This window comes from Triturus cristatus, chromosome 11, assembly GCF_964204655.1.
Source record: "Triturus cristatus chromosome 11, aTriCri1.1, whole genome shotgun sequence".
Classification (NCBI taxonomy): domain Eukaryota; kingdom Metazoa; phylum Chordata; class Amphibia; order Caudata; family Salamandridae; genus Triturus; species Triturus cristatus.
In genome coordinates this window covers 574,590,361-574,603,507 of record NC_140594.1, presented here as the reverse complement: position 1 = coordinate 574,603,507, position 13,147 = coordinate 574,590,361, and the positions used below count along the sequence as shown (strand labels likewise).

The window sequence follows — 13,147 nt, the reverse complement described above, 5'->3', positions numbered from 1 at the left end:
TATAAAGTAAACAACAAATGTTTTTATTATAAAAGTGTCCTCCAGACCTTTATAGATGATTGGCGGCCTGGTTGGGGACCAAAACATTCACTAGACACTGTTGCTTAGCCATAAAGGAAGAACTAGCAAGCAAATAGCATTCAAATAATGCAAGCATATATCTGAGCCAGAGCAATGCTTCAACTTGCTGAAGCACCGATACTCTGAGAGTAGACTAAAGAGTCACTATACACCAGCCTTCAGCTGGCATCACCTTATGTCTCTAAAAGCCATGCATACTGAACTGCTTCGAAGAAGCATGTAACAAATACGCTTCCATACAGGAAGTCAACTCTTTTAATGATCGCCTCTCGAGCAAAAATCTCACCCTCAGAGGCCAGGGAACCAAGGGAACCTCCCTCAGTCATTTAAATCAATACACAAGTAAAAAGAAAATTGGTACTGAGGTTATAACCTCCACTCCTCACCGGAGTATACGAGGTAGTACTGTTAACTAAAACTGGACATGTACAACATCCTAACAAGGAACATAATCCCAACCTAGGGACAAGCAAAGAACACAGTGAGAGAAATGCAGAACTACGACTCTGTAGTTCTCTGTCTTCCTTGGAAGCATGTTAACGCTGCATCTGCCTGATCTCCAAAACGACTGGCACTGTCAAATGGAACGTTGGCCAATGCCGACTTGACAGCCTCTGAGAAACCTGAAGATGCCAACCAAGCCGGGCACCTTAGCGCCACTGCAGATGCCATGTCTCGACCCACCGAGTCCGTTGTGTCCATGCCACATCTTATAGCCAGCCTAGCAGCTTGCTGATCATCCCTTACCAGATGTCAACCTCAAAACGGAGGTCACTTTGAATAGATAGGAGCATGTTCTGTAAAGACTCCCTTAAAGCATACAAAAAGCGCCACAGCAGACAAGAAGTGTTGGAGGCTCTCAATGCTGAGCTGGCTGAGGCGGAAAAATGCCTACCACAAACATCACGACCCCTAGCATCCTTACCCACCGGAGTCTTAGGAGTAGAATCTATGTCTTGAGAAGACGTTGCAGTCTGAGTTATCAGGCCACTAGTGGGTGGATGCCTATGCAAACAGACAGGGTGACCAGGTGCAAGAAAATGTCTATGCGCAACATCACGGTCCACTGGGACCCCTGACTCAGGCTTAGCCCAGGCACCTAATAAAATATCAAATAGGGGCTCTCTATACGGAAGAACAGGTTATTCTCCTGTTTGCCCCTGGTAAAGGACCTCAAACAAAGGGTCTGTAAACCTCTGTACCGTAAGCAGTGATAAATCTAAAACTGCAGCCACTTTCCTCAGCATGTCTGCAAAGGAGGAACTTGCTTTCATGGCAAGACTAGGGGGACAGAGTAACCCTGATGCTGGTGAAGAGTCCAGTCCACTAGCCTCACCAAGAGCTGTAAGCCAGCTCTCCTCCACCTGAAACACATTGGTGTCTGAAATGGGCCGAAAAAGTCCTACCCCAGGTGGACCTCCTGGCACCTCTTTGTGAAGAGGGGCTACAAACTGTACAATCCCCTTCGGCTGCGTAGGCGACTCCGCCACTGAGGTCGTAAGACGCCAACGCGGCGCCGTTGCAACGTCGATAGGATGAGTAGTGGCGTCTTCAACCGCCGACATCAATGTCGGAGTTGGTTGGTCAACGAATGGCGTCGATGGCAAAGATCGCAAAGGACTGTGAGCCTGCACCAAAGCAAGGTCAGCCGGTACAGACTCCGATGGTCCAACCGTCACCGAGGAAAATTCCTCAGTCGGCGCCCCACTCACCTGCTTGGGGCCAGGAGGTGCTCCAGAGGGAGATGGGGTCCCAAAGATGAAGTGTAATGAATCATAATATTCCCTCTTCTGAGCCATCAACGCCCCGGCTCCTGGAAACACAGAGAGACACGGTGCGGAGTCGCATATGGCTACCTAAACCATCGAGCAGGAGGAGTCCTGAGAGATAAGAGTCTCCATGCATTGAAGTCCGAGAATGCATCCTCTAGATGGGCTTCGGCTCCTAGATTGACCCCGCAAAAGCTCTTCCTGGGACGACGAAGACAGAGGCGGGGAAGCCTCAGAGGAACGCGATACATGTGCCGCCATCAGTTTCAAAAGCTGTTCCTTTAACGACTTTGGTTTTAACTATTGGTAGGAACCACAATCCTCGATGTTGTGGTCTTCACCTAAACACCACATACATATTGTATGCGGGTCCGTCACCAACATATGTTGGTTACAAGACCCACAAAGTTTGAAACCTGTCGACATCTGACAACGGCACACTGTTCCACCGACACCAGGTGTCGAAGTAGGTCAGTAAAAAACGAACTAAGGAATCGCTTCTCCGGATCCGCGTTACAGCACGGAAAAGAAGAAACTGACGTCTGAGCGCAGGAGGGGACTTATATGGCTCCACTTATGTCATATCTAAAGATGACATCACCCTGGAGCCGTATGACACTGTCCCCCAGCACGCAGAGGTACTGTGAAAAATTTCTAGATCCAGACTGGCGCCTGGAGAGAATTTAAAGTTAAGGAATCTGCGGCTAGATGTCTCTGTCAGATTTATATGTTTAAGGGTATTCACGCCTGTGGCTCCTGCCTCGCCCCCGCAATCTGACACAGCCGCCATCGAGATAAATCTCACACTCCATGCCACTCGAACGTGGCACCAACTGCATTCTATCGATATCCCGCCCCCCTAGCATTCTAAGGCACTTATACACAGGCATACTTATTTAAATGTCCTGATGATGGGGAACAACCTTTACAACGCAACTTTTACAACGCACTACACTTACAACGCATTTTTTACAACGCACAATCCATTACAACGCATGACATTACAACGCATGACACTACAACGCATTTTTAAAAACTACCTTTACAACGCATTCCATTACAACGCATACTACCATTACAACGCATACCATTACAACGCATAATATAGTAATTTTTACCCCTATACTATCCAACACTTACCCTACTGTTGCACCCCCTGGAGTTAGAATAGTAATTTTTACCCCTATACTATCCAACACTTACCCTACTGTTGCACCCCCTGGGGTTAGAATAGTAATTTTTACCCCTATACTATCCAACACTTTCCCTACTGTTGCACCCCCTGGAGTTAGAATAGTAATTTTTACCCCTATAGTATCCAACACTTACCCTACTGTTGCACCCCCTGGAGTTAGAATAGTAATTTTTACCCCTATACTATCCAACACTTACCCTACTGTTGCACCCCCTAGAGTTAGAATAGTAATTTTTACCCCTATACTATCCAACACTTACCCTACTGTTGCACTCCCTGGAGTTAGAATAGTAATTTTTAACCCTATACTATCCAACACTAACCCTACTGTTGCACCCCCTGGAGTTAGAATAGTAATTTTTACCCCTATACTATCTAATACTTACCTTAAATGCAATTTAATATTATGCGTTGTAATGGTATGCGTTGTAAAGGTATTATGCGTTGTAATGGAAATGCGTTGTAAAGGTAGTTTTTAAAAATGCGTTGTAGTGTCCTGCGTTGTAATGTCATGCGTTGTAATGGATTGTGCGTTGTAAAAAATGCGTTGTAAGTGCATGCGTTGTAAAAGTGTGCGTTGTAACGACATACATCCCCTGATGATGATCCAAGCATTGTTCACATGGATCGAAACGCCGTCGACACCATAAAACACCTTATACAATGCCTGTAATGATAGCATTGACTATGTAAAGGTGTTCTTTGCGATTTGTTTACTATATTGATAATTTTTTCTATAACAAACCGTGAGCTTTGCCTGAGCCTCCCTTAAATGTTCCCTATATGTTTGTTGTTGTTTTGGGTTCTCTAGTAGGATGCAGGCTTGTGTCCCACTTTCAGTATTCTTTGTGTGTACATTTCTTAAATAATTGTCAATATTAAATATTAAACCTCGGTCCGGCTGGACAAGGTTACTTAATATAGTACTGACTGGGTCTATATTCATTGATGTACGGCTATCCCTTTTTCCCTAGGGACCGTTGTAGTGTAAAATAATCGAATCCCGAGGTCCCTGGCTGACTTTACTTGGGTCCCCTTGTTGTTTCAAAAATATTATCTTGAAAGGCAAGCACTGGTAAACATGCTCAGTCAACTATAGTGAATTTACTATGAGTGAGACTCCGATAGTGAGAATCACCTACAGCAAAGGTCCAAAAAACAGGTAGTCATAGGCAAAGAAATCCTGGTGGACTAATATGGAGGAACCCATTTGCTACAACCATCCTGCGCACCCTTGAGCTATGGTCAACCATCCTGCACCTTCCATTATGCAGCAGACGAATGAACGCTGAAAGTACAGTAAAAACGCTGCAACTGAGGCCCTTCCACTAAACGCCAATTCCACTAACCCTGCCTGCACTGGGGAAAAAAGAGGTTCCTCCACTATACAGGGAGAGTGTGTCCCAGTTGAGCTGTACTGAGCCTCAGTGCAGTGGCTGCTCTGCACGGTGCAGGATAGAGGGTTTTATGCTTTGCCCTTTAGACATGGCTTTAGCATTGTGAATTATAATGGACAGTGGGTCCCAAATCTTATGAAAGAATTGCAGAGGCTGATGAAGATGTGACTCCTGGCATTTTGATCTGAGGGATCCAGAGTAAGTACTGTTCTTACTTTGATACCAAACTCTTGAGAGATTGAGAGAGCCGGGGAGGAGGTACAAATTGAACTGTGCATGATACCGAAGAGACTTTATGGACTGCAAAGCATGAATAATAGCTCTTTTCCACAGAGTATGAATACTATTATCATTGAAAATGTAATCGGGAAAACCTGGGGAGTCATTCTAAGTGGACCTATGAGGAGACCGAAGGTCAAGTACCGAGTCAGAAAGAGTTGGAGGGAGGGCACTTTTAACCCCTACAGCATCAAGTAATAACAAATTTCAGAAGGACAAATTGGACTGCCTTTTGGCAGCCATAAAAGATGATTTTGGACATAAAATGGACATAGTAGAGGGGGATATTGGATTGCTTTAAAAAGACCAGCTCAAAATGGCAGAATAATAACAAAACCAACAGGTAATGGTTACTCTTGCCCCTACCACTGGTGATCTGCAGAGACAATTGAAGGGACTGACAGAGAGTGCATTTTCTGGAGTACAAGGCCGCAGACACCAAGGGATGAGCCAGGAGGAACAACATCTGCACGGTTACTGTCTTGCCTGAAACAAATGGTAGCTCCAGCGGGCTTGTCCTCATTTTTCAGACTTCAGAGGGCTCATAGGATGCCATGGGGGCGGGGGAGTGTTAAGGATATTGCTCAAAATTAGAATGCACATTGAGCAAGTGGGGCTCTACTGACCCAAAGAAGGTAAGTTTAGGACGTTGAATGTATGGGGTCCTCAATAACATGTCTAAAAGATACAAGGTTCGGCCCTATTTAAAGAGGAGAAGGATACAACTGCGCTGCTACAAGGAATCCACTTAACTAACTCTGGTGTGATAGCGAGCTACAAAAACAGTGGAGAGTGTAAATCGATAAAACTGAATTTTCTGCCTTTGCACTTGGGGTCCTCGTTTAGATCAGGCCAGGGATCATTTTCCAGGCAAACCTGCAATTTAAGATAAATACAGCAGATCTATTATACGAGGAAGACTCAACTTAAGCGACTTAACAATTGCAAATTCATGCGCTCTCAATGCAGATCAAAGGAGCTATCTGGACATGGTTTCTGATTTAATAGCACCCTTCATGCCACAATCTTTGATAATTGGGGGAGAATTCAATTGTGTAGCTGATATGACATTGGACAGATCACATCTACCCCTTCCAGATTCACCTTTTATTAGGTTTGCCAAGAAGCGAGTGGCAGTTGCATTGGGGTTTGAATGATTGATTGAGGGTGTTGCACCATACAGTATATGATCATTCATATTTTTGAGCCCTACATGATCTCCATGTATGACTAGACACATTCCAGTGCACACCTAACATTCACATGGAGGTGACAAATAGTGAATACCTTGCTAGACTACTATCGGATCATAACCCTCCTCTTGCGACAGGGCATAGGATAAATTCCAAACTGCTGTAATGAGCTGGAGGCTGACATTTTAATCACTGGGAGATCAGGCTTTTAAACAGACCACTGAGTAGGCAAAAAGGAGCCATTTTACTTTTTAGAAAACTAGGGCTCGGTCACTTCAGTCTTGATAGAATGGGAAGCCTTTAAGACTGTAATCCAGGGGTCAGAGTATTGCTAGATCAGTGGGAGCACGCACAAAACTGGTTCATGAGGCATCCAGGGTGCTCAGACTTACAAAGCGACTTATTAAATGAGAAAGAACAATTAGCTGACGTAATAGAAAGGCTCAGATCTTTTTATTACAATAAATTCATGGTACAGTCACACGAGGAACAGCAAAAGGCTAGAACTTTATTGCCTTAGCTTACGAACCCACATAAAAGGGGTGTGCAAATCGTCGGTCTTAAGATCGAACAAGGTAGCAGAGTACACACACAAGGAGAGATAAATGACATTTTTAGGCATTACTACACATTGCTTAATTATATTAGTTATGGGGAAGCAGGGGAAGATCTTGAGGATTTTTTAGGAGAAACACTATTGCAGAGATTGACCCAAGAAGAAGCAGAGCTGCTAGGAGGCAAAATAAATGCAGAAGAAATAAAAAGCAGCAGTTAAGTGGATGGCAAATGGAAAGGTTCCAGGGTCTAATGGCCGACCAATTGAGTTTTACGCAAGGTATACAGAACAGGTGACCTCAAAACTAGAGGTAGTACATCAAACAACCAGAGAAGCTAGGAACACCCCCCCCCCCTCCCCCTGAGAGGCTTTAGTGACCCTGTTACATTAAAACAGACAGTGACCTGGACGATGATACAACATAAGGCCCCTGTCAATGTTGAATGTGGGTTATAATATACTAAGCACTGTGCTTGCTATGAGAATAAATCCTTTAATGCGACGCCTCATACAACCCGATCAAACTGGGTGTATCCCTGGTTTGAAATACAGCAATAAATATATGGAGGCTTATTGCCTTACTCGTCAATACTCTAAACAATCATGAGGAAGCTGTGGTGATAACAATGTCCTCGACATGGCATTGTATACTCTAGGATGGAACTACCGGTATACTGTGCTAAACAGATTGGGCTAAGAAAAGGGCTTTGTGGAATGAACTAGGATTCTGTATACCACGCCCACGGCAAGGGTAAAAAATGTGCAGGATTAACTCTGAGGCATAACTAGTAGAAAGGGGCATGAGACAGGGGTGTCCAAAATCTCCTCTGCTATTTGCCCTGTCAACAACCTCTGGCATGGAAGGTGAAGCAAGGGACTACATATAATGGTATTCTAGCATGATGCTATTTCTTGAGAGGACAGATAGAGGAAAGGCAAACCAATCACTGAATTTATTTAGGGACTTATCAGGTTTGCGCATTAGCTGGCAAAAATCTAGTGTGTTCCCTGTGAGGCTGCTCCAAAAAGGAGACGCCCAAATTGAGGTGGCCAAAGGTCTAACCTGGGAACTGAGGTCTATAAAATATCTAGGGGTCTGTATCTATAGATCAGAAACTGACTAGGTAGAGGTCAATATTGGGGCTGTTGTGACAGCTTTGAAAACAGGAATGGCCTTCTGTGAAATGCTCCTGGAGTCAGTGGCTAGAACAGCAGCCATTGCTAAAATGGCTGCACATTTTATATTACTTTGCTGCACTTCTGATTGCATTACCTAGGAGGTGCTTCTATAACATGGATTTTCTGTTCATGGATCTTATTTTGGGTTCATTCACACAGAGTGTCATTACATAAATTCTAGCTCCCCATAAAGAGAGGAGGGCTTGCTGCTCCTCATTTTCAGACTTACTATCTAGCGATACAGCTGCAGTGGGTGACAAAATTGGTGGCAGCACTTATCAATGGGGATGAGGATCCCAAATGTCCTGGCCCAACGTTGCAACTGTTGACATAACTCCTGCTAGGTCTCAAAAGGAAACCATTGGAGATGCCCAGTCCCTTAAGAGTGATTAAGCACAGTTGGATTAGGAGCTTGCAGCAAACACTAGCTTCCTTTTCACCAAGTACAATGTTAAATTGTTTGAATGTACTACCTCATAAGGATTGTTGGAAGGGATAGGTGAGTTGACAGATTATGGCATTCAGCGGGTTGGTGACCTGTTTAGAGATGAAGAACTAATGACAGACTTTGGTTTGCCTGCAGGTCAGTTCCTGATGTATATTTCTGTAGCAGCAATTGCCAGGCATATATGGAAAACTGGAACAAGCGAACCCAATGTACACTAACAGTTACATTTATATTCCCCTTCATACACACACAAGCTATAAAAAATGTATACCTGGTACTAAGAAACAATATTATTACACCTTTTGATTCCCTCAGGGATAAATGGGCATAAGATATCTGTACACCAAGTGTGCAACAGCATGGAGGCACTGCTGCATTTAATAAGGGAAGATGATAACATCTCACTGGTAAATACACCTGCCCAAATAAATGATGGAGGGCAATGCTCAGGCTGGGTTTTGTCTTCTAGTGCCTTGGACAGAACAATTATGGTTTAACAGAACTATTTCCTTGTACACTCCTTTTTCCCCTCACACTCCCAAACTCATACATTGCACCGAGCTGATATAGAATGATATGAGATTGCCTGTCGATGATAGGTCTCTGCAGACAGTTAATGGTTTGGTTAATGTTTGTATGGCACAGTAGCCTGTTGTTAAGGGCGAAGCAGTAACATAATTAAGATGGAAATGAAGAGGACAGCAATCTAACAATATTGATGTTAATAACATTGTATCGTAATAACATCCAGAACCACATATCTGCAACTGAACTATGAACTTGGAGTGACAGGTTGTATAACTATAAGGCATTGGCTTGTTCTATAATGACTGTAATACTTTGCTTATACTTGCTGTAACCTGCATGAAGCTATAAAGAAAATAACAATAAAAGAGTTAAAACAGTATTTGCATTTAAGCTGGAAGCATTCTGGGAGTATTATATTTAGCCTCAAAGTGTTACATTTTGTAATCAGGTTTACACAATGTTATACTGGAAGCACTTTCCATAATGCCAGCTGAGCTTGCACCTCACTGCATTTCCTTAGATTGCTCATCCTAATAGTAAAGGCTTTGCATTGATGAAGCATGTGCCCAACTTCAAACATTTATAAATATGGAGACAAAGCTCTTTCACAGATCCGGATAGTGGTACTGGAAACTGCAGCCAAATGATCTCTACTAACGGGGTTTGGTCAACTTGTTTGGTGGACAAAATAAACATGAAAACCGGTTGTTCTTGACCACACACAATACATTCTGGGCATCGGACAATAGGAAACCCATACCCCTGAACAAAGGTATGTACTGACACTTATCATACCCCTTCAGACTTCAAAAATGTATATTTCTTCTCTTTCAACTTAAGATTTGAAAAAACATGACAATCACCCTCATTCCCTTCGAAGTGTTTTGAATATGCATGCCATCGCAGTGACTTCACATATTCGTGTGAAGCCATTCTCTCCTATAAGGAGCACTTTTGGTGAAAAATTAAATGTTTTGTTTTTCAGATAAAAAAAACCATACTCTGCGATAATTTTGTTTTTGAAAAAGAAAAAAAAAAATCTATCCTGAACACCCAAGCAGTTTTCTATTTGCTTTCCAGGTCCACTATACTCATGTGGCACTGCCAGGCAGGAATAATGAATATAGAAGGGCTGCCCTAAATAGGGTAGACTTTCTGACTTTCATTAGCTGATAACTCAGTGTCAGATAGACTACTGTCTAAAGGTTTCCTCTGAAGGAGTCAGTTAAGGCTCCACTGTCTTAAACCAGAGAGTTCCCCTGCCCACTTGACGTAAAGTCCCTAAATTCCGACTCCATTCAAGGCAGACCCTCAAGTCCATACCAGATGACACGCTAGCCAAAAACTGTCATATCACAGGGGTGAGCTTCAAATTCCCCAACATTCACGCTGGCACATCATGGTAAAATACATTATCTGAGAAGCAGGGCATCAGGGGGCTTAAGTGGCAAAGGGAGAGCAGTTCATATTGTTATGGTTACTTAGAGCAAAATATGTTGTAAAATAACCAACAGTTTTAAGATCTTCAAAACAGGGAGACGAGAGAGTGTATGTGTTTGTCTTTGTGTGCATGTAAATATCCTAGGTGGAATCCAGCAGACACCTCACCATACCCGACTGAAAGCACCTGAACCCAACTATTTAATAGAGAATACATTTATCAGGGGGTTTAACACCCCATACACTCTCGCTGAAGCTATGCCCCTGCCTAAAAGCAATGATTTCACTTCAACTATGTATTGAGTGGAGTTCTGCAGGACTACAATAACCTGTCTTTCACATTTAGCGATGGTGCACTGAACTACGTTCACAGGTAATCCTGGGTGGGAAAGCAAACCTTGTAGAGCTACGCTAGAGTTGTAGCTTATGCAACATACTAAATAAGATGGGGAGCCGCAGGGTTAGTTGAGTGGGAGAACTGTTGATTTACAACATTAGTTTCATTTGTCCCATTGATTGAACATGGTGCCAATGTCCTATTAAGGTTATTTTTCCACTATCTGCTCAACTATAAATGGATTCATTCTTCATGTACATCTTTAGTGTTCTGAGTGATAACTTGACATATACCAATCTTACATATGGGTATTCTCAGGATCAAGCACATTCCATCAACATTTTTTATTAGTTAGTCCCACTACTGTTTTAAAGAAAATCAAATTTATATTTAGGATATTATCTGAGGTGTTTGGGAAACAGCCAGGTGGCTTGGCAGTGGTCCTAATGATCCAATGTCTTGCACTAGGCCACATTCCAACAACACTATTTTTGTATATGTGTACATGGACATATTCTGGAGGTAAACATTGATAGAAGTGAACAGAAATGGAAAGTACTAATTGTGGCTCACTATTTTCAAAGCCAGCTGCCTTAAACAATTTAAATATATATGCATGCAACAAAAACTCTTCTTTTTTTAAATTAACCTTGCTTGGTATTACCTGTCCAATTCCAACATCAAAATACTCATAGTTAACCATGTTCTTGGTGGTGAGGGACAGCTCTGCTTTGTCCCTTGGTGCATTCTGTTCTGTACAGGTGCCCGATGTCTGACTGCATGTCTGTAGAGAAAGGGAAGAGAGGTGGCATCACAATACTTTCTAGTCAATAGCAGGGTCAGGCAGAACTAAAGCAAATTAATTTAGCTGCCGAATACTTTTCTAACACTTTTTGTGCAATAAATGAGAAGAAAAAAAAGAAAATCGATGTGCTTCTTAAAAGCCAATAATCAGTAGGTTTGGAAAAAGTGAACAAAGAACTTCAAGCCATGCCATTAGCACCTGATACGGAGTGTTTTCAACTACAGTAATAACTGTGCATTTCAAAGTTCAGTTAACTATCGAATGCGGAGAGTTCTTGCCATTAGCGCCAAGACGCCCATTTTTGGGTAAAAGTGTGCATTATAAACCTTTTTAACATAACATAACATGGCTGGAGCATACATCTTTTGGTATAATCATACATGGTGGTCAAAGTACTCCGTCATATTCTGCAGTATACAAAGATGGCAAACAAAACATACTAGTGGTGTCACAAACTACTTTCTTCAATCTATACAAAGTCGACCAAAGTGTCCAAGGACAATTGTGCAATGGCAGGGTGATCACATCTTGTTTCACGAAGATGTAAGATGCATCTACAAACACCACTGTTGTGTGTGGAAGGGCTTTTCAGTCAACATATCCTACATACAAGCAGGCCTGACTGTAATACAACATAACTGGAAATCATTTAACAAGGGCAGTTAAATTAGTAGTATACATCATAAGGACCGGGGAGAAAAAAAAAGGGAGACCACAACGGGAAGGGTAAAGTCAACCGCATATTATTGTAGGTAGTTATAACAGCACTACATTACAATTAAATGTATGGTGACCATAACAAACAAGTGAGCACAGGGTGTGCTGGTGACAAGTGACGGCGCAGTGACACAGGAGTGAGAAGATAAGAGCGTGAACGGCGAAAAATTGGAAACAAGTAACAAATGTGGTCAATAATACAATACAATTATATGCAGTCAGTGTTTTTAGATTTGGGGTAAATGTAAATTGACCACAACAGCGCCAAGGTTCAGTGCTGGGTAGTCGACGGCGTTTCAACCCGATTGATTTCAGGTCATCATCAGGACAATGGTCACTTAGTTTCAACAATAGTGCTGAAGAATGCAAGAGACAAAGTATGTAGGGCGGCCAAGGGTCCAACCGAAGATGGAAATTCAAGGTAGTCACCAGATCACTGAGAGAATGATGTATACTACTAATTTAACTGCCATTGCTAAATGATTTCCAGTTGAGACATTGTTGCATTGTCACCTGGGTTAACGGGTCTACTCCTGTATTTGTTTCTTTGTAATACAACATAAGCGCATTAACACAGAGTACGTGTGTCCCAGGCATGTTTTTATTTTCACCTTTAGCTTGTATTCAACCCTGACAAGGCACAGATTGGAATCTTTCTTTGTTGTGATTTACGTGTTGTAGTCATAGTCATAGCTACAAGGTAAAGTGACCTTGTGCGGATCAGACTTGGAATGAAGCAGAGATAGTTACGTTGCCTGCCTTCCGTACAGGTGTGCAAAAGTGGCACTGTCAGCGTACTGAAGTAGCAACTTAAGAGACGAGCAGGAGTGTCCCATGCTCTCTGCATAGGAAATAATTAGGGGCGTAATTATAAAGCGATGCCAGGAGTTGGAAAGGGCGGATCACATTGAATAGTTGCTAAGGTAATAAGCTGAATGACAGAATTCGGAAAGCTTGCATGGCTTGGCATAACAATGATGACCAAGAAAATAAGGCCAAATAATTAGATAGTTGGTAACAATCTGAATACATTACGCAGGGTTTAGACTAATAGAGTAAGGAAGTAGGATGAAATATATTCTGGCCATTTCTTGCATTTGATCGGTTCTCTAGAATGATTGCTGAGTTTTTTGTAATAATTATCATTTTGATACACATGATGTGCAGACAAACAATGCATAAACAACTCTTTGTACATAGTAAAATATCAATACTTGTGTATG

The 13,147-nt window shown here is 42.4% G+C and overlaps 1 protein-coding gene across 3 annotated transcripts in view; it reads right to left on the bottom strand.

Annotated features, from left to right (window-relative positions):
- Positions 1–13,147, bottom strand: part of DDHD2 (DDHD domain containing 2) — a 539,107-nt gene that overhangs the window by 182,811 nt on the left and 343,149 nt on the right. For all 3 annotated transcript variants that reach the window (XM_085633751.1, XM_085633749.1, XM_085633750.1), the window contains exon 12: positions 11,067–11,186. In XM_085633751.1, coding sequence (XP_085489877.1) covers positions 11,067–11,186 — 120 coding nt within the window. The remainder of the gene's footprint in view (positions 1–11,066; positions 11,187–13,147) is intronic.